Genomic DNA, 19,042 nt, shown 5'->3' on the forward strand with positions numbered 1-19,042 from the left:
TACCTTTCCGTTCAGAGTTGATGAACAAATACCCACAAATACCCACAGGAATTGTGTTGCGTCATGAAAGTAGAGAATAAAAACCGAAGTGGATCACTTTTATTGTTAAAGGTCGAGTTGTCATTTTAAGAAATAGACAGAGGTCGGATTAGTGCTTGTTTGGGTGCCATTATTCTGTTAAAAAAAGATCTTTTTTCAATGAAAAAATATCTTTTTTTTATTTTTTAGCGTGTTTAGCAAATTTCTAGTAGTAAAAGTAAAAGGACTAGAAAAATAAAAAAAAAAAGATCTTTTTTGAGAAGTTGTAATTTATATCTTTTTTTAAAAGATCTTTTTTTCTTAAAAAAAAGATGTTTTTCATGTAATAAATAAACAAAAAAGTACTTTTATATTGTTATACCCAAACATAATTGATAAATAAAAAGGTATTTTTGCATGAGATATCCAAACATAAAATTACTTTTACTTCTCCATAAGATCTTTTAAAAAAAGATAACTTGAAAAAAGATCTTTTTTTAGAAGCTCACCCAAACAAACCCTTAGTAGTTCACTCAAAAGAATACTAAAAATACTATAAAAAAATACTAGAAAAAAAAATATTAAAAAATTAAACATGCTTGAAAAATAACATAATTTATATGATATTCCTTTTAGTAATTATCTATTTAAAAATAATTTTATCTAATATTATCCAAACAATATTCATTCTATCAAAATTAATTTTAGTATAAAATTACTAAACATAAATCATATTACCAAAGTCAATTTTATAAAACCAAATTCATTCAAACGGTCAAACTGAAGTATTTGGATGTGACTATTGTTTTGGCTACATGCTAATACAACAAAGCATGAAAGCTTATCAAACAAAGCAAAATCAAATATATTAAACTTTAGAAAAGTTACCAGGTATATCGAGAATATCAGTATTCCAATCGTTTTAACTATTGATTTTAATTAATTATATTATATATATTTTCTATAATTAATATATATTATATATATTTTCTATAATTTAAATTAACGATTAAAACAACACCAGTATTTCTGGTATATCTGAAACTCTTCCTAAACTTTATTACCAAAAAAAGGGTAAACAAATGAGAAAAACCCTACATTACAAAGCTTTACAATTTAATCATTTATATAACCACTCCCAAGTATGAACCAACAGAAGCTGTTGTCAATGGCAACACTACTTAAAATTGATAAGCAAATATGAATATGAATGATATGGAAGAATCCACAAAAGGGTTTGGCAAATAAGAACAATATTCATTATGGTAAACAATAATCTACAAATATATTATGCAACAGAGACTATTTACAAAGGAGTGAAACCCATGTATGAGACCCTCATAAACATAATCAAGTAGCACACTTTACATGTACATTCCCCTCCCCTACATTCACATGAAAAATTCAAGTGCATTATGACAATAAAAAAAAATTAAAAATCAAGAACCTCAAGATTCCTAGGTTTTTTTTTTTTTTGTTTCTTTGTTGCTACACCAAGACTCATAAAGTATAATGTGAGTGAGTCTTCCATGTGTTCAATAGATTGTCAAGAGAACAATTCTGGAAGCTGCTTCTTGTTACCTAATGGGGTTCCAGTCAATGTTATTAAGATACAAGTCATTGAGACACGGTCGCCATCAACCTGCGGTATCTTTCCTCTCTGTCCCTCCGGTGTCGACAAGATCTGGTTTCCGGTGACGCTTGCCTTCTCCTTTTCGGCCGGAAAAAGAAATCTTGTGTGTCGAGAACATAGGAGATCTGCGGATGAAATTGGTTAATAAGGAAAACAGTGCTCAAATGGCCAAACATTACCCTTGGCCGAAAAGAAACAAAAAGAAAGCATATTCTATGGGCGAGCCGGCCTTAAAGAAATGACCATCTTACCTGCACACCAAAAATATTGGTGTCCATTTAGACACCAGCTCTACTATGATTAGATTGAATCACAGACCCTATTCATTCCTCACTCGTTTCTCCACCCTACGATTTGAAAAGGGTAGGTGTCTAAATGGACACCAACTTTTGGTGTGCCAAAAAACATTTTTTTATAGAAATAAATACAAAAACATTCACCAATAAAGCTCCAAACACATCATGGTGTGTGGTACAAGTTTCAGAAAAGAGAACTAAAACCCTCATTGCGTAGACTCGGAAAGGTGAAAAATAACAAATGTTCGGTGACCAACATTTTTCCCTTACATTTGCATTACATTTAAACCAACACTAACTAACTCTTCTGATTTTTTTTTCCCACTAAAAAAGCTAACCCCCTAGCATTCTCCAACTAAAACATAAAAATAGGCACTTATCCAACTAATTAACTTAAAATAAAACAACCATAGATGGTACCCTCTCCGTTTCAGAATATTTGTCAGCTAAATGTTTACAGGAAATTAAGTCAAGTCAATAAATTACTTTAATAATAAACAAAAGGGTGAATTACCAAACCTTGAGAAAAGGTGAAGGTTCAGTGTAAGTCACCCCTCTATTTACATATATTACATTGACCACCTTTATATCTAACCGAACTTAACTCCATCTAAGATGTATTCAATTTGTCCAAATTATCCTCTTTGTTCTGCAAAATAAAAAAATAAATAAAAATGCCACTCTTGTGTACAGCTGGATATGCAATTCATCCAACACAACAAAAACGCAACAAAATAGTCCGCGAAAAACCACCTCCGCGAAAAACCACCTCTTCAAAACAACCAACGCCAGACACAGCGCAAGTATCCAACAAGACAATGCCAATTTGCCATTCAATAAGAACACACTCAAACCTTGCTAGAGTGTGTCTTCACAATCAGAAGCAGCAATAAACAACTGCTGAGTACCAATTGCTAGTTGGAGAAGAGAAGACACAGGAGGAGGTTGAGCATAAAGGGAGACTTTTGCAAGTGAGGATGCAGGGGAGATGATGTCGGCAAAGTGGGACTACACACTTTTTGGAATGAATTAAGGCTGAGATGCCGTGTGACTACACACTTTTTGGAATGAATTAAGGCTGAGATGCCGTGTGACGTGAGAAGCAAAGGGAAGAAGGCACTGAGAGTTTGGACGTTAGTGAAGTGGGTGAACTTTTGTTTGAGATGTGTATGGTAGTGGAGAGAGAGGAACCATTTGGATTCCGTCTTTATGATCAAGGAGGAGACAGAGACAGGGCGGATATTTTCTGTTCCCTGGTTAAAGTAAGTGCAGAAAATAAAGAAAATGCATATTTGTCCGTGTCTCCCCTTACCAAACGAATTTATATGTCCACTGTCTCAGTATCCAAAGGCAACCAGGGGTATGTAGTTTAGAAGGTAGAGTCTATAGTGTCATGGTTATGGTGGCTATGGTGACTATATAAGTTTAGCAATACTTTTTAAATATTGTTAAAATTAAAGTCACACTTTTTTTACATTGTGGTAACACTTTTTACTTTTATTTTTCAAATTAAATAGTAAAAAAAAATATCACTTTAATTTTAGCAATACTTAAAAAGTGTTGCCAAAGTTGTATAGACACCATAGCACGCACAGGTTTAGAATTTATACTACCAAGCACTCTCAAACACAGTCATGATGCTTTTACTCCCCAGCCCACCCAACCTTCACTCCTCTTCCTCCGGCTGCGGCATGATGGTGTGACAAAACCTGCCCAGCCTTGTACAATTCCTGATTCTCCCTGTTGCTGTCCAGCTCTAACTTGTGTAATTAACTGATTACTGTCGCTACCATCTGTTGAATTAAATGATTCAGCTGCTTTTGTGGTGCAGTTCTTTTGCCACAAATACAATGTCAATTTGCTGCGTATCAATTGTTTTTTATGTTGCACTTGCTATAATTTTGAAAGCAATTGCTCTCCTAAGATCCACCACCTCTTGCACTTGCTATAATTTTAAACACAATATTTTTAAAAAAAGAAAACCTTCTATAGGCATCAATTATGTTACCTATTAATTTATGTACTTTATAAATAAGAAGTGTTCAAGCACAATAATTGCTCTAAATGGATGCCCAGTAATGAATGTCTGATAAAGATTAGTGGTGTAGATAGGTTATTCTGTGTGCTGTGATGCATTTAAATTACCTTTAGTTTAAGTCTTCTGATGTTTTAGGGTTATTTTGATGTGTTGTAAGTCTATTTGAGTGCTATGTGTTGTAGTAAACGATTTAGGATTATCTTTGTGCTTAATCATATTTCTGAAGAACTTAATCGTATATGAAATTTATTGATTAATTCCGTTCAAATTGTTTATTTTCATGTTATAGATTTTTTTTTTTTAAAGAGGAAAACTATAAATCAGGGGTCTTATTTGGGGCTGGGCGGGTATGGGGCATATTTGAAGGCATAAATAAACGTTTTTGAATGCTACAAGCAAATAAATCATTCATTAGCCAGCAAGAAGTAATTGCTCTCTCTTGGGCTGTCATGCGAGGAACTGTTAATGGTCAGAGGTGTCAAGATTTTAGTACACAAGTTAATCTATAAATAAGGCCTTGGGACAGATTTTCAACATGCTCAGACTCGGATGCAAATTCGTAAACCCCAAAACACACTCCGCCACTCTAGCAATAAAATTAAACTATAAATTAGAGTAATTTCATGGAATTCATAACACCAAGTCAAAACAACAAAACCTTATCCTACTAAACGAGGTCGTATATACATTGATTAAACAACACTGTTGCATCCTATCGTGAATCATATCTAGAATCAACCCATTTATGCTTAGATCTCTTCTGACACCTCATTCATGATCACATGGGTCTTCCTGTGACTGACCCTAACCACCGATTTATCCCTCATCTAGTCTACCCTCCTGAGTAGATGCATTTTTTGTCCTCCCAAAATGTCCAAACTATCAAAGGTGAAATTCCATCATTTTTTAACAATAGGTGTCAATTGATCTCTTTCATGCTTTCGCTCCTTATCTCATCTATTTGAGTATGTACACTCATCCACCTAAGCATCCTCATCACACGTCTCAGCCACATTAAGCTTATCATCATCTTCACCCTTTTCTACCCGCCCAACACTCCCCATACAAAGCTATGGAGTCTTCTCCAATTTTCACTACTATGTTTGAGTTCACACATTGCAGCATTGCTTGCTGAACTTTCACTCCATATACTCACTCCCCTGAACTCAACACTTGGAATACATTTTTTCTAGTTTTAATTCAGTTTTTTCTCTTTGCCACAGGCACCTTGCCAATTTTCTCTTCTACATGAGTTTTCTCTCTGTTAGAAAACTTAAAAAAAAATTAGAAGAAATATGTTAAAACAATAAGGGTTTGATTCTGAAACACAATTTAAACGTGAAGTCCTTGTTACTTCTAGTAACCACCCCAAATCCAAAATCCAAAATATTTTCTAAATGTCAGAAGGAAGCTATCATACAAATTAAATTGTCAGAAAGTGTAAAAAACAGAGACTCAAGATTCGTTTCACTCAGACATTGTCAGTCTATTTGTTGTTGACACTTGAGCCAAAAAAAAAAAAAACCAGAAAAACAATTGTTAACAAAATATCAGGATGCTTTATAATTTATTTCAAATAATTTGTGCATTGGGAATACCGCTATTCTTAAAAACTACGGAAAAAATTATGCAATTAGATTAAATCCAAATAAATCTTTAAAAAGAAATTATATTAAATTCATATAAAAAATCATATCCCATTACATAAAGGGAAAATAAAAGGGAACTTGTCAACAATCAAATGTTTAAGTGAGAGTCTAAGAAAATGTAAATTTTATTTCATCAATGAATAATGTGACTTACAAAGGAACCTATCCAAAATAATGTGACTTACACAAAGGAACCTACCCAAAATAATGACTTACAAAGGCACCTACCCAAAATAAGGTGACTGTAGTTGCATTAAAAAATAAAAATAAAAATATGCCAAAACATTAAAAAATGAGATATTCTAATAATGTGACTGTAGTTGCATTGCAACTGGATCCTGGTATGACATCGTTGTTAGTTGTCTTTGTTTCTTCAATAGTTCTAACCATGATAGATCAGAGAGATTGAGGCAGAGAAGAAGAGAGTGGACTGAGGCAAGGAAAAAAGGAGGGGCATGATCAGATAAAGATAAAGTTAGGTGGCCAATGGATTGGGTATTTCCGTCTCAAGCCAAAGATGGCCACTACATCGCAATTGCAAAACTCCGCTACCAAATAAAAAAACTCCACTCAATAAGGTCATTCCAACCCTACCTCCACTACACTTTGCTCTGCTTCGATCGCACACGAGACCTCCATGACAGTATGGGTGAGGTCAATGTAATTCACCCTAAATAAAATGACAAAATTAATATCTTAATAATGATTCGAGAAGGAACTAGTGTATTAATTTTGCAACCATATAGATAATAGACAGTTCAATGTATATGCCTCCTTTCACTGTGTTCTATTACTAGAGCAATTCTGTCTAGATTTTTTTCAAAGGTGGAATAGGGTTCTAAATTGGGAGTAGTCTTCAAGGTGGCAAACAAGGGACATAATTGAGGAAGGAGAGGGCTAGGAAGTAACAGACTGAGTTTTTCATCCTCGAGCCAGAATAGTGGCATTGGCCACTAACGCGGTTGCAAAATGCCACAACAGTGGCAGCAAAACATGACGACAAAAACAATCTGCAACAAGATGTATCTTGCTCTTAGCATTCTCTCCACTCCACTATGCCACGATTGCATGCATAGCACCACAGTTCATATGTAAATAAAATGATGCAATTAATAACTTAATGATTAGAAATAGAAGCATCTGTATTTAATTAATTATTTTTGAAATGAAATAGATAATCAATTTGTTTGTGTCTATGTTCCTCTTCTTCATCATGGTTATTACTATAGACTTTCTTTTTGGATTTTTGTTAAGGTGGAATACGATTGTATGTTGCACGTAGTGTTGAAGATCCTTACAACTGCCACACAGCCACAAACGAGTAGCTATGTTTTTCATCAATTTTCACAATCCCAACCCTCAAATGAAGTTTAAACTCCAGACTAGAAAAAAAAAATAACACAGGGCTAGTCTACACATGCAATTAAATGCCTAAACAGATGAATAGCAGCATACCTTGGACGAGCTGCAAGCTATCTTACATTCCAATCCATTAATTAGTTTGACACCTTCCATAGCAGAAGTTATTCCAGAAAGCTCATCAATATCTCCAAATTTGCGTTTGTTTCTGCATAGATCCAACAAAAAACAGGAACTGATGCACCATTTGACATTGATTGGCAATATACTCATGTAGCTTAAGTATCAACACCCCACCCCCACCCAAAAAAAAAAAAAAACAAGACAAAAAAATACTCATCATCAACAGAAATGTAGCAAAACCATTTCAGGGTACCTTTGAAGTAAAATGCCATGGGGTTCCTTTTTAGAAGGAAGGACGGAGAGAAAATCATTGTGAAGGTAAAAAGAAAAATTTGGATCAATAGAAACAGCAAACATCTCAGGCTTTTCATTCATATTGTCCATGAGCTGGATGGATAGCCGAGAGGGTGGTGAGGACTGTAATAAGGTCAGGAAAATTGTTAGAAAGAGAGAACAATAAGTTATTAAGTCTGTGCTTCCTTCTGGAATTTTTAGTTTTAGGTGAAGGAAATGGTTCAATAAAACCTACACATTGCAATCGATATATATTGTCCTCATTAAGGATAACATGTGCATTTGCATGATATACTGAATCGTTTAGTTTCCCAGGTTTCCGAGACTTTTCGTACTCATACAATTGGAGAAGCTTATTGGCCATATCATCTGTTGCAACATTTTGAAGCTACAATAAAAAAAAAGAACCTTCAAACCAACCCAAGAAGAAAAAAGGTGTCATAACTAGAAACTAATACAGATAACTAAACCAACTTACATGTCTAACTAGTTTATATATTAATTTGTCCAATGTGAATAACACATATGACTGGTTGCCAATAATTGCTCGGCATTCATCTTCAAACTTTGCATTCTCAAAAGATCCATCAAGAAGGCTGTACAATGCATCCATAAATCTGAAAGCATAGCAACAATAGGATCCAAAACATCACTCGGCACTCTCATGGGAGACCAGCAGAACAGAAGGAAAGGGAATGGGAAGAAGAGAGGAGAAAGAGAAAGGGAAGGGGTGTATATATCGCAAAAACATACTTCAAATAAGGATCTGGGGAGCTGGCATCCTTGGCTTTCCATTTCATTTCTGAATTCGTGGCATTGGTTTTTGCAGACAAGATCCTTTCATAAAGAAGCTGCAAGTTCAAAATGAGGTAATGAATTCAATACTAAGGGAACAAAGTTCAACATCAAACACCAACTATTAAGATCATCCTTACTTGATGAAGCCTAAAAAGTGCATAGAAATCATCATTTCCGTAAAACACCCTTGAATCCTTCATGTCTTCAACATATGACACTGCTGAAACATGCTTTGTCAGAGGTTTCACAGACGAAAGAAACCTTTCTGAATGTGGCTGAGATGAACCATCTCCTCCAGCAGATTGTGCATCACATGTACCCTCTGCTTCACCTTCACTCTCAGCCTTACCATCAACATCATCATGCTCTATATCTTCCTCATCCTCGTGGTCCTCTCGGAAGCATTCATCACCAGCAGATTCACTGCCCGAGACATCTTCACCAGCTTCAGACACATTTTCACTGTCCTCATCATCTGCATCTGCATCATTATCGCCTGCTGAGAATGTGGGATAACGAGAATAAGAGAAGAAAAGAAGATATAAGATAGCATGACATAATACTATAATCATTATGTTGTACTTTACACGAGATAAGACATTAAGCAATCATAATAATTGGAAACCCTAACCTTTATCAAATAAGGAAATAATCATAAAATAATAATCATAATAGAAAATATCGGAAACCACTCTTAAGGTTATGACTAGTAGGTGCCTTCGATCTTAAAATACACAGACAGGAAATGGAGATAAGACAAAAAGGAGGTCTGGCAAATCCGGAAATCATATTATAGGGGACCAAAAATTTCATACATACTACCCAAACTCCTTACAACTAGACTAGTTTTAATGGCCTATCAAATTACTTTTGTGATGTATGATTAAAAAAAAATTCTCAAATTTGTATGAAATCTACATAGCCTCATTCTTTTCGTATATTATTATGATATTATAATAATATACAATAGTAAACAACTCTAGCAATTAATCAGAGCAATAATAGGTGAGCTTATAAAAGTGGGTTAGTCTCAGAGAGAGAGAGAGAGAGAGAGAGAGAGATAAGATCCCCACACTATTATTATACGAATTTAAAATAAATCAACAATAAATCAAATAGAATACATTTAATTTAAAAATTTATAAAACTAAATATACTATTCTTTATAAACTTTTATTCTTAAAAATAAGTAATGTATAAAAACAATACTAACATAGATAATAACAAGTAAACTAGTAAAGTTATATTAATGTTGTTATTGATAAAAATACAAATAATTATATTAGATGGCAAGCAACAAGTATAAGAATAACATCTAAAATGAGAAACACAAAATGCTAGAACTGGGACTTGAATCCACATTACAACAGCAAAATGACAATGATAAAGATAGATACTTCTAACAATACCTCCAGCCTCTGGGCAGGACTCATCCTCTCCAATTCTGGACTGATATTTTCTTCTCTCAATAGTGTGCTTTGACTTAGACATTGACTGCACATTTGAATCTCCATAAGCAACAAAGTTATCCTCCTCCGAATCACCATTTGGTGATAACTCGCCCTCTTCCTTTTCAGTTTTACAAGGCCCAGCAGATTCTTCATGGCTTCTAACTTTACTGCTCTGAGTTGGTACCCCATCGGCCACTGTAACTGGAGCTGTAACATCAGACCCCTGAGACAATGATAGGAAGAGAAACATATCAGAGTCAATTGAAAACAGCACTTGATTCAGAAGAAAGCAGAAAGAAACTAGGTAAAACTTGAAATTTGCCACAAATTGCGAATTAAGAGTATTCACACCTCTACCAAAGTAGCATTTACTTCCTGAGGTTTAGGTACGGATTCGTCAGCGTCAGTAGGTCGAGAAGGAGTAGTGACAGTGCCTTTTAATATAAACAAAACATTATTCTTTATAAGAACGGAATCCAGTTATCAAACACAAATAAAAAAGAACTAAACATTGAAAACACATAAACTGGAAAAACCTAAGGCATGAGAAATTAATTTCACAGCTATAAACAGACCTGGAGTCAATTCTTCGTTGTTCCTGCTAGGATTATCTTCTAATTTTTCTCCTCTAACTGAAATTAATGCATTGTTTTTAGCTCCTTGTTCATCAGCAGAAAATTGTTTATTAATCCCAGAGACTTTATCGGTGCACTCTATATTTGTCTGCCCTTTATCCAGTGGGAGTTCATCTCTACAGACATTTTCACGACCAACAGATCCATTTTCTTTATCATTAGCTGCAGCACTAGTCCGGTGAACATTCTTTACATCAGGTACTCTACCATCTGCTTCATTCTTGTCAGATTTTGGTAACCTTGAATTAATTGAAATGGAGTCTCCATGAGGACTTCCATTGCCTGCATTGCCAACATTAGGCCCTGCTTTCCTCTCTTCCACCTTTTCTGTCCCATGAGATCGGGAAGGAACACCAAGCATCGGTTCCAAAAAGGTACACCAGAGCCTCATAGTTTTATTCATCAACTCCCTACTAGAGTAAATCTCCTCACATGAATACCGAATAAGTTTATACAAGTCTTCATGAATTGCAGCATCAGGATATTCAAACTCAAGATGTGGAGTTAGAGGCTGTTTACTTCCAGCAGCAATGGACTGAAGAATATCATCCTCTTTTTGCTGCTTCTCTTTAATTTCTTTAATCTCGGTCACCAAATCTGTATATTATTCAACATAAAAAATTAGAACACGTTAAAAGGATCATACTACAAAAACTAGCAATGACGTTCAATACTTTATGATATAGCATGAGTTTTTGTATGATTGTTACCAAACAAACTTAAGAACGGGATTTAAGCTCAGCTGGGGTCATATAATGTAACAATTCAACCATATGATTTAAGCTCAACTTACATTTCGTGTGCAAGTTCTTTGAATCTTGTTGCTTGAAATAGAAGCTACGGTGATCGAGTGACTTGTAGTGGTTCTTAGCATAAATTTCAGCCCAAACTTTATTGAAATCTGCACGACACTTAGTCCACTCCTCTTGTTTCTGCTTAAGTCGAGTCAATATTACAGGCAGAGCATGAGTTGGATTTTTACGCAAAATGTCTATCACATCGAGACCATGGTCACCATACAAACGTTCAATGCACCTTAAATTTAAAGCTGCAATACGTAGACTCAGACAAAGTCAGGTCATGATATACTCTAACAACAGATCACAATTGTAGAAACATAACAGTTTAGATTGACATCGTTGAGATACAAACCAGTAAATTGATCTTCAATACGGCCCAGGTTCTCCATCTTATTTTCATTAATGCTATTAGACAACTCCTCTACACGTTTCGCAGCAGAACTCACTGACTCTAATAGCATGTCCATCTCAAATCTACATAAGAAATAACCATATCATTATCTATCATTATCCCTTTGACAAAACATTGACTCCAAAATAAAAAATCATCCAGAAGCCAAATTATAATTATTAATGATAATAATCATAAATTTAAAACTACCGAAAAGAAGTGCAACAAATGAAAAGAACAAACATAAAAAAATTTAAAAAAAAAAGAATAGAATAAACCAAAACAAAAAGAGAAGCTAAACATACCTGTCATCTTCGCATCTGAACAAGCTTTCTTCATACTGATTCCTGCGCATATGTTTGAAAGAGTAATCCTCACTCCCTGAAGTCACAGATACCCAGTGGTCATTCAATACTTGAGCTCCAAGTTCAGATCTCTGACTAGCCACAGGAATTGGATACTGCAAAATTAGACAGCACAACAGAGTTCACAAGGACATCATATGTTGACAAACCCAGCATGTGAGAAAACAAAAAGAAGTTACATACATCTGCAGGCAGCAGCCTATAGCTTGGAGTACAACGTTTGCAGTCACTAAGATCGAGTTCTTGAATGGATTTTCCCGAGTATTTACTGTATCTTTCTTTCTCTTTAGGTCCATCCATCTCACGCTTGTGCTCTTTATCTTTGTCCTCCAACTTTGATGATCTTGATATATGACCATCGGTAGACAGAGACTCTGCCAACATGTTTGCAGCATCAAAATTGATCAATATATGGACAGAATTAATATTATTTAAATCACCAGCATGTTCATCAGCATTAGATTATTTCATTGAAGAAAAGCAGCATAAGTTTGAATCCCTCATCCCCAAGTAAGAAAAGAAGAAACAAAAAAGGTCAAACGAGAGGTGTTATGTGTTGCCGTACTTTTACTCATGACACCAGCAAGGAATCCGTCTGCAAAAAAAATAAGCATGACACACACTTAAGGTATGACTAAATGAATGACAACATATTACCAACAAGATAAAGAAGATAGTTGGAAGAAAAATTACCAATATTTTCACAACGCTCCAGGAAATCATTGAATTCATGCAATAGATCAGAGTGTTTTCCAAGTAAATCAGTTACCTGAAATAAGAATTTTAAAATGGCATAAATTAATGCAGGAACCAAAAAAGGTCCAACTATTTTGTGTCTAAAGCAGCATATACCATCCGTGAAAGCTTTTGGTAGTCAATAATCTGAAGCATTGTTTCGTAGATTGTTTATGGGATTCTTTAGACACAAATACTACCAGGTACCCTCAATCAATGAATATTTAGAAAACTCCTAAAGAACTAAAAGGTGTTCATACTTTATTTATGCATAGCATCAAACATACTAACATTAATGAAAAAGTCGAATGTCGGCACAGATACCCAAAACTGAATTACAGGATAGGAGATTAGGAGCAAAGGCAAAAAGAGAAGAAAGAAAGCACATACCAAATTTTGCAAATCGTTCCTTTTTATTATCCCATTGCTGAAAATGTGAAGGCACTTCAAGAATGCTTGGTAGTCATCAGAACTGCTCAACTTCTCCTTAACTTTCTCGCAGAAGCTGAATGCTTGACCATACATGGCTGGTAGGAAGCAAACAATTCCAATAAAAAAAGGTTAGAAAAAATATATAGGTCGTCAATACTATTTTTCCACTTTCAGTGCCTACATTACACCTTTTGGCAAAGTTATCGACTTTATAAATCTAAGACTAAAAGTCAGAAGAAAGTAAGAAACACAAATCATGTTTAGAAGAATGCAATCTGTCCAAAGCTTAGCATGATGGCTTACTCTTTAACGCATCTTTGTCATCATATGAAGGAAAGTCAGAAGCCATGGCAAACCCTTCCGCCTTCTTGACAGATTTCTTTTTGTCTTGAAAGCGTTGCAAGTTCAAATCCCTGCCATTATCAAGATCTTGTTCTCTCTCATCATGATCACGGACTCTTCTATCCCTATTCTCACGTTTCCTCTGCTCCTTGTGCATGTTTATTTTGTCATCATCCAGATCAGCTCGATCAACGCTCTGATCACGATCATGAGAGCCAAGAATCCTGTCTCGTCGATAACGTTGCTGTAGAATGAAATTTGTAACCCAAGAATTAATAAGCAGATTACAAATTCAGAGGGGGGAAAGATTAACACTTACTACCTTGTCTACATGCACTTGTCGCATCATGGGTGCTGTAGAACTCCGCTCATTGAATCGCTGCAATGAACTTCGACCATATGGAGCATGCTGTGCAGAAGGTGCTTGAGAAGTATCTGGTAAGAATCTAGTGAACTCATCGAGCAAATCTGTATGGTCCTTGAAAAGGGTAGCAACCTAGAGAACAAAAAAAATAGAGTATACATTTCAACAGAGTCCTTGCCTTATGTAGAGAGAGAGAGAGAGAGAGAGAAAGTGAGAGAAAGAGAGAACAAGAGTCAATAAAATGTGTTAAGAAAAATTACCTCACTATAAACCTCACCAATGTCCTTATGCTCTTTGCGGTACATGTTCAAAATGTCCAAGAATGATTTGTAAACATGCTCATCATTTTGGAATCGTTTCTGTGGAAAAGCTCATCAATTAGACCTAAGAGCCAACAAAAAAAAAAACCAAAATAACTCGCAAACTGAAAACCACATTCACCTTTATCTTGTTCACAAAACTAATCGCTTCTTCAAATTCAACTGTTTTCTTCGGAGGAGCCTCTTCCTCATCAAGTGTTATCTCATATCCCTTAGGCAAGAAAGTGTTAAATCCAAATATCAAATTGTTGTGCCCTTTGAATAGCTCCTTCACCCTTGCTATGACACCAGCAGTGTCAGTCCTGAAAAGGAAAAAAAAAAAAAAACAGGCCAATGAACCTTTAAGCATAAAACTCCAATTTCCAGAAATACCGTACAAAGCATAAAAAGGGGTTAAGAGTCTACCTCTGAGCCTTGAAATCTTTCATGACCTCAAGGAACAAGTCATATTTTTCTCTCTGATCCTGAAACATGTCTTTCACTTCCTTCAAATAAGTTAAGGCATCATTGGTTGTCAATTTCTGAGACGGGGTTGCTCCTCCACCACCACCTCCTCCACTTCCTCCTCCAGCCCCTTGGGTTTGGCCATAGCTTCATACACAGAACGCAACCACGACTTTAGATGCCCACAATATTAAGTGTATGTTTGGATTAAAGTTTGTAAATGGGAGTTTGTAAATAGATTTTAATACTCTTTTTTCTAATACTCTCGGTATTCTTTAGTACTCTAATAGAATTATAATACAAAGCAAAAAAATTAGTCCATACAAAATAAAAATAACAATAACGGTAAAAAAAACTCATATAAACAAAAAATAATAAAAACTCTATAAAAAAATAATAATGTTTCATGAAAGCGCATTAGAAAAAAAAACAATTATTAAGAAAAGCAACAAAATTCGTCATATAAACAATGAAGGACAAAATTGGTAGATAAGAAATAAATTTCAATCTAACGGAAAAAATGGACGCAAAAGGTAGAATTTTTAGCTTTAAGTAAACGTGGGTTGGTTGGAGGGTAGAATCACGTTTTTGTTTAGAGGAAGAAAAAAGATAGCCAAAAGAACAAGTGAAGCTTTCAAGAAAGTAAACGTGTGTTTGATGCTCCAAACGCTAAGCCAAACACAACCTAAATATTATACAAAGCTAATCTCTACATGATAACAAATGTTTCACTGATTTCGTACTACCCGAACTTTAGAACATCATCAGTCCAAAAGATTAATGTCCACACATATACAAGCAAACAGCGCCTCTATTCTATCGTTCTTCTAAGGTAATCATTAGGTGAATTAGACATATACTCATGTTACTTGCTTGCTAAGTTTCATAGTTTCATATAAAAAAAACGTTAACAAACCACAACCTCTTGGTCCTATCTACACACACCCCTTCCTTTTAACCATTGATCCCACCATAAAACCCATTCAACGGTCAATTTAGTTTAAATTAAAGCAAACCCTAACAAAATCCAACGCGAATGGGGAAAAACACACACATGCACAACTGAATTATTCATAATGGAAGAAAGAGACACACACAGGCTCAATTCTTGAAGCAACGAAGCAAGAAAAATTAAAATAAAAAAATAAAGAAAAATAAAGTGTTAACAAGAAGTTATTCATGACACAGTAAAACAAAAAAATATTGCCAGATAGAGAATAAAAAATAATATCAACTAAAAAAAATAGGGTTAAGAACTTACGAATCACCACGTGAGGAAGCAAAGGGCCGTTTGAATTGAGAGCCAGAGTAAGCATCATCCCTTGTCCTCTTCATCTCTGCAACAACTTGAAAAAAATTCAAACCATTAAAACGCAATCCGATCATAAATAACAAGATGAACATAGACATTCATTGAAAGCATGAGAAGAAGAGGAGGAAAGAAAGTGAAAAGGAAAAGGGAATGTTACTTTGTCGATTTTCACGGGAAAATTGAAGTTTTGCTGGAAAAACACAAGTCGAGCAGAGAGATCTCTGAAGCGAAAAACAACTGTGACCGGTTTGATCCGAGGCAGCAACAGCAAGAACAAGAAGAACAATAAGTGAAAAAAAAAAAAGAGAGCAGAAAAAAGGGGTAAGAAAAAAAAGGAAAATAGGTTAATTTTATGTGTGCCTCTCTCTCCCGCGTTTCTACGTTAGAGGAACAATTAAGAAAAAGGAACAGTGAAAAGAAGAGAAAGAATGAATTTGGGGGTGAATGAGGGAAGAGAAGAAGAAGAAGCCGTGGAACGTTCAATAGAAGAAGGGAAGAGAGAGTTTGGAACTCAAAAATTTTCGAGTTTTTGAGAGAGAGAGAGATGGGATCCTATTCAATGCTCCTCGAAACTTTAGAATATTAAAACTCCTTTTAAAGAGTTAGAAAATAGTTAACATTTACATTTTTTTTTTGGACAGAGTTAACATTTACTTTTATTTTATGGTTTTCTTATTTAAAATTTGTTTGGGCTAAATTATTATTTTAATTTGGGCCATTTCAAGCCCATTATATTTTTGGAATAATATTATCATATTAAACTATTATAACATTTTTGAATAAAAAAAATATTATAATAACATTATTAAAAAAGGTTTAAAAAACTGAAAAGTCAAACATATTTTTTTGTATTAATTTTAAAAGACCAAAATATTTTTAAGATTAAAGTTATTTAATTTAAATTAGAAATTTAATTTATTTTTAAAGAGAGTAAAACTCATTTCAGTTTAATTATAAAAAAGACAAAAATATACCATTTAGGATTAGAGTTGTTTAATTATTTTAAAAACTAAAAAATTATATTTAAATTTTAAAAGATAAAATTATCTCTTTTAAATATTAATTTAAAAATTCTAAAATATTTATTTAAATATTAATAAAAAGACAAAAATATTTTGTTGGTATTGATGTTATTTAAATGCATCAAAAAATTAGAAATTTAAATAATAAAAGTTATTTTAGAATTAAATTTGTTTAAATGAATCAAAAAACATAATTTTAAATTTTAATTTATCAAATATTAAAGAAACAATATGGGAATGTAAATTTGAATTTAATTAATAGAATCAAATATATTATTTAATATTAAGTTTAAATATTAAGATATTCTTTTAGGATTAGAACACTTATATGAGTTAAGAAAGTAAAATTTTGAATTTTAATTTAAAACACTAAAATAAAAACAAAAATAGAAGAGCAAAACAATTAAAATAAGAGCAAAAATTGAATAACAGCTTAGGAAAATATCCAGAATAGAATAAGTGAATAACAGAACAATTAAAATAGGGGGTAAAAATTCCAAAACATTCTAAAAACATTATATTTGAAATAAAAATTTGAAGAACAAAAACAAGAACATATCCAAAATAAAAGAACAGATTCAAGATAGACTAAACAGAACAACCAAAAAAGAAAAACATGGCTAAGGAAAGTAGAAGCAGAACGCCAGTAGAGAAGCACAATAACATTTATGCAACAGTATCACCAATGATACAGCTAAAAAACAAGAAAAGAAAATAAATGCTACAAGAAGCATGAACAGCACAAACTTAACCATCTAAGGTTTTGTAAGAGACGTGTATGATATTACCCAGCATAAAGTAGTGATTTGGAAACCGAAATTTTTTAATATCGTGCTTTGAAAGACATACATCACAGTTGTGCAATTAAAAATAATTAAATATCAATGATATCGGGGATATAGTTAATCCGTCTTCCTCTACATCTTTTCTGGATTCATTTGAATAACATAAACCAAGCTCATAGATCACACACTTGCTAGACACAATAAATTTGAAATTTCGGGGAAACAATCACCTGGGGGACAAAGATATAAGCTGCAGTCCCAAGAATTGCAACTCCCATAAGAAATCTGGCAAGAAAATCCACACCTCCACCTCCACTTTCTCTGTGGCAACAAATGAAAAGAATAACGACTCTTTACACATTCTTCAAAGGCAAGAAATAATTAAAACACAAGTGTCAGGAATGAATTTCAACACTACTTAGCCTCCTAGGCCCTAGCATTCACCACTCACACTACGGGGGAGAAATAAGCAGCGAGTAACCACTGTGAAGAGAAAATAGCCACGACGCGGCTACAGTTGCGGCCTGCGGGACACTAAGCCAGCGAGGCGAAGTGGCTCCGAGACGGCGACGTGGTCTAACGGAGATGATGAAGGAGATGCGACGTTGAACGAGATGCCGGTGACGGTGGTGAACGGCGCGATGATGGATGTGATTAGAACTTACAAGAGAAATTTGAGAAAGAGGGCACATATAAAGTGTTTTTTAGTTTAAAGCCGAAGAGGTATAATAAATATAAAGGGGCGAGTCATTTTTGAAAAAAAAAAATTTAATGATATTTTCTTAAAAAAATTTTTATAAATATAAAAATAATTTTATATTTAAATATTTCATAAAAAAATTATTAATTATATTTAATATTTAAATAAAATAAAATAAAAATATTTTTATGTTTATTTATTATGTAAAAATAATTTTTAAAATAAAATTTTTTTTTTAATATTTTTATTTTTATTATTAAAAATTTATTAAATATATTAAAAAATAAAAAAAAATATTTTTTATTGAAAAAAGTTATTAATTTAATAACGTTTAAATAAATAAAAAAATATAATAAAAATTTTAACTTTAAAAATTTAATTTAAAAATAAAAATATATGAATTATTGATTCATTAAATAATTAAAAAAACTTGATGGACTATCGATAGAAAGAGGTTCGAAAAAGTGGATTTTTGAGGAAACTAGGTACGAAACAGAAGGAAAGTTTACGTTTGTTGTTGTTTTGGATTGGTTCGGTTTCATTTATTGCTTGTTTTTTTTTTTTTTTTGTTCAAGACTCTACATATGTATTCTCTTTTACCCATAGTTGTCAGAACCGACCCGGTGATCGAACCGGTTAGGTCACTGGGTCACTGGGTTACTGGTTCAACCGCTGGGTTACTGGTTGAACCGGTTGACTCGGTCCTATGTAAATAAAAAATAAAAAATAGTTAAAA

The 19,042-nt window shown here is 33.7% G+C and overlaps 1 protein-coding gene across 23 annotated transcripts; it reads right to left on the reverse strand.

Moving 5' to 3' along the window:
• Positions 1–1,254: 1,254 nt before the first annotated feature.
• On the reverse strand, positions 1,255–18,307 carry LOC112782957 (paired amphipathic helix protein Sin3-like 2). 23 transcript variants are annotated; one of them, XR_011879100.1, is made up of 27 exons: positions 18,058–18,305; positions 17,837–17,927; positions 15,957–16,036; positions 15,749–15,824; positions 14,449–14,634; positions 14,165–14,345; positions 13,984–14,082; positions 13,682–13,855; positions 13,321–13,603; positions 12,976–13,112; positions 12,544–12,619; positions 12,416–12,445; positions 12,034–12,224; positions 11,791–11,945; positions 11,447–11,568; positions 11,088–11,342; positions 10,235–10,891; positions 10,011–10,093; positions 9,618–9,882; positions 8,346–8,707; positions 8,164–8,261; positions 7,889–8,027; positions 7,646–7,798; positions 7,370–7,533; positions 7,090–7,201; positions 2,467–2,596; positions 1,255–1,776 (listed from the first exon to the last, which is right to left on the reverse strand). XR_011879100.1 is itself a non-coding variant. In XM_072230478.1 (26 exons), the coding sequence occupies exons 4-26, from the start codon at positions 15,820–15,822 to the stop codon at positions 1,636–1,638; spliced, it is 4,137 nt and encodes a 1,378-aa protein (XP_072086579.1). In that variant the 5' UTR covers positions 15,823–15,824; positions 15,957–16,036; positions 17,837–17,927; positions 18,058–18,307; the 3' UTR covers positions 1,255–1,635. The 23 variants fall into 23 exon arrangements, 16 of the variants coding, with proteins under 16 accessions (XP_072086579.1, XP_072086581.1, XP_072086580.1 ...); XM_072230478.1 differs by lacking the exon at positions 2,467–2,596 and having other exon boundaries at positions 18,058–18,307; XM_072230480.1 differs by lacking the exon at positions 2,467–2,596 and having other exon boundaries at positions 8,346–8,704.
• Positions 18,308–19,042: the final 735 nt, after the last annotated feature.

The sequence above is a fragment of the Arachis hypogaea genome, chromosome 20 (assembly GCF_003086295.3).
Source record: "Arachis hypogaea cultivar Tifrunner chromosome 20, arahy.Tifrunner.gnm2.J5K5, whole genome shotgun sequence".
NCBI classification, from domain to species: Eukaryota; Viridiplantae; Streptophyta; class Magnoliopsida; order Fabales; family Fabaceae; genus Arachis; species Arachis hypogaea.

Coding starts and splice junctions, on each gene's coding strand:
- LOC112782957 (XM_072230478.1), bottom strand. CDS start 15,822: ATGAAGAGGACAAGGGATGATGCTTACTCTGGCTCTCAATTCAAACGG. Junction 8,708..9,617: donor GTCCTGCCCAGAGGCTGGAG/GTATTGTTAGAA, acceptor CCACATTCTCAG/CAGGCGATAATGATGCAGAT. Junction 8,028..8,163: donor TCCCCAGATCCTTATTTGAA/GTATGTTTTTGC, acceptor CTATGCTTTCAG/ATTTATGGATGCATTGTACA.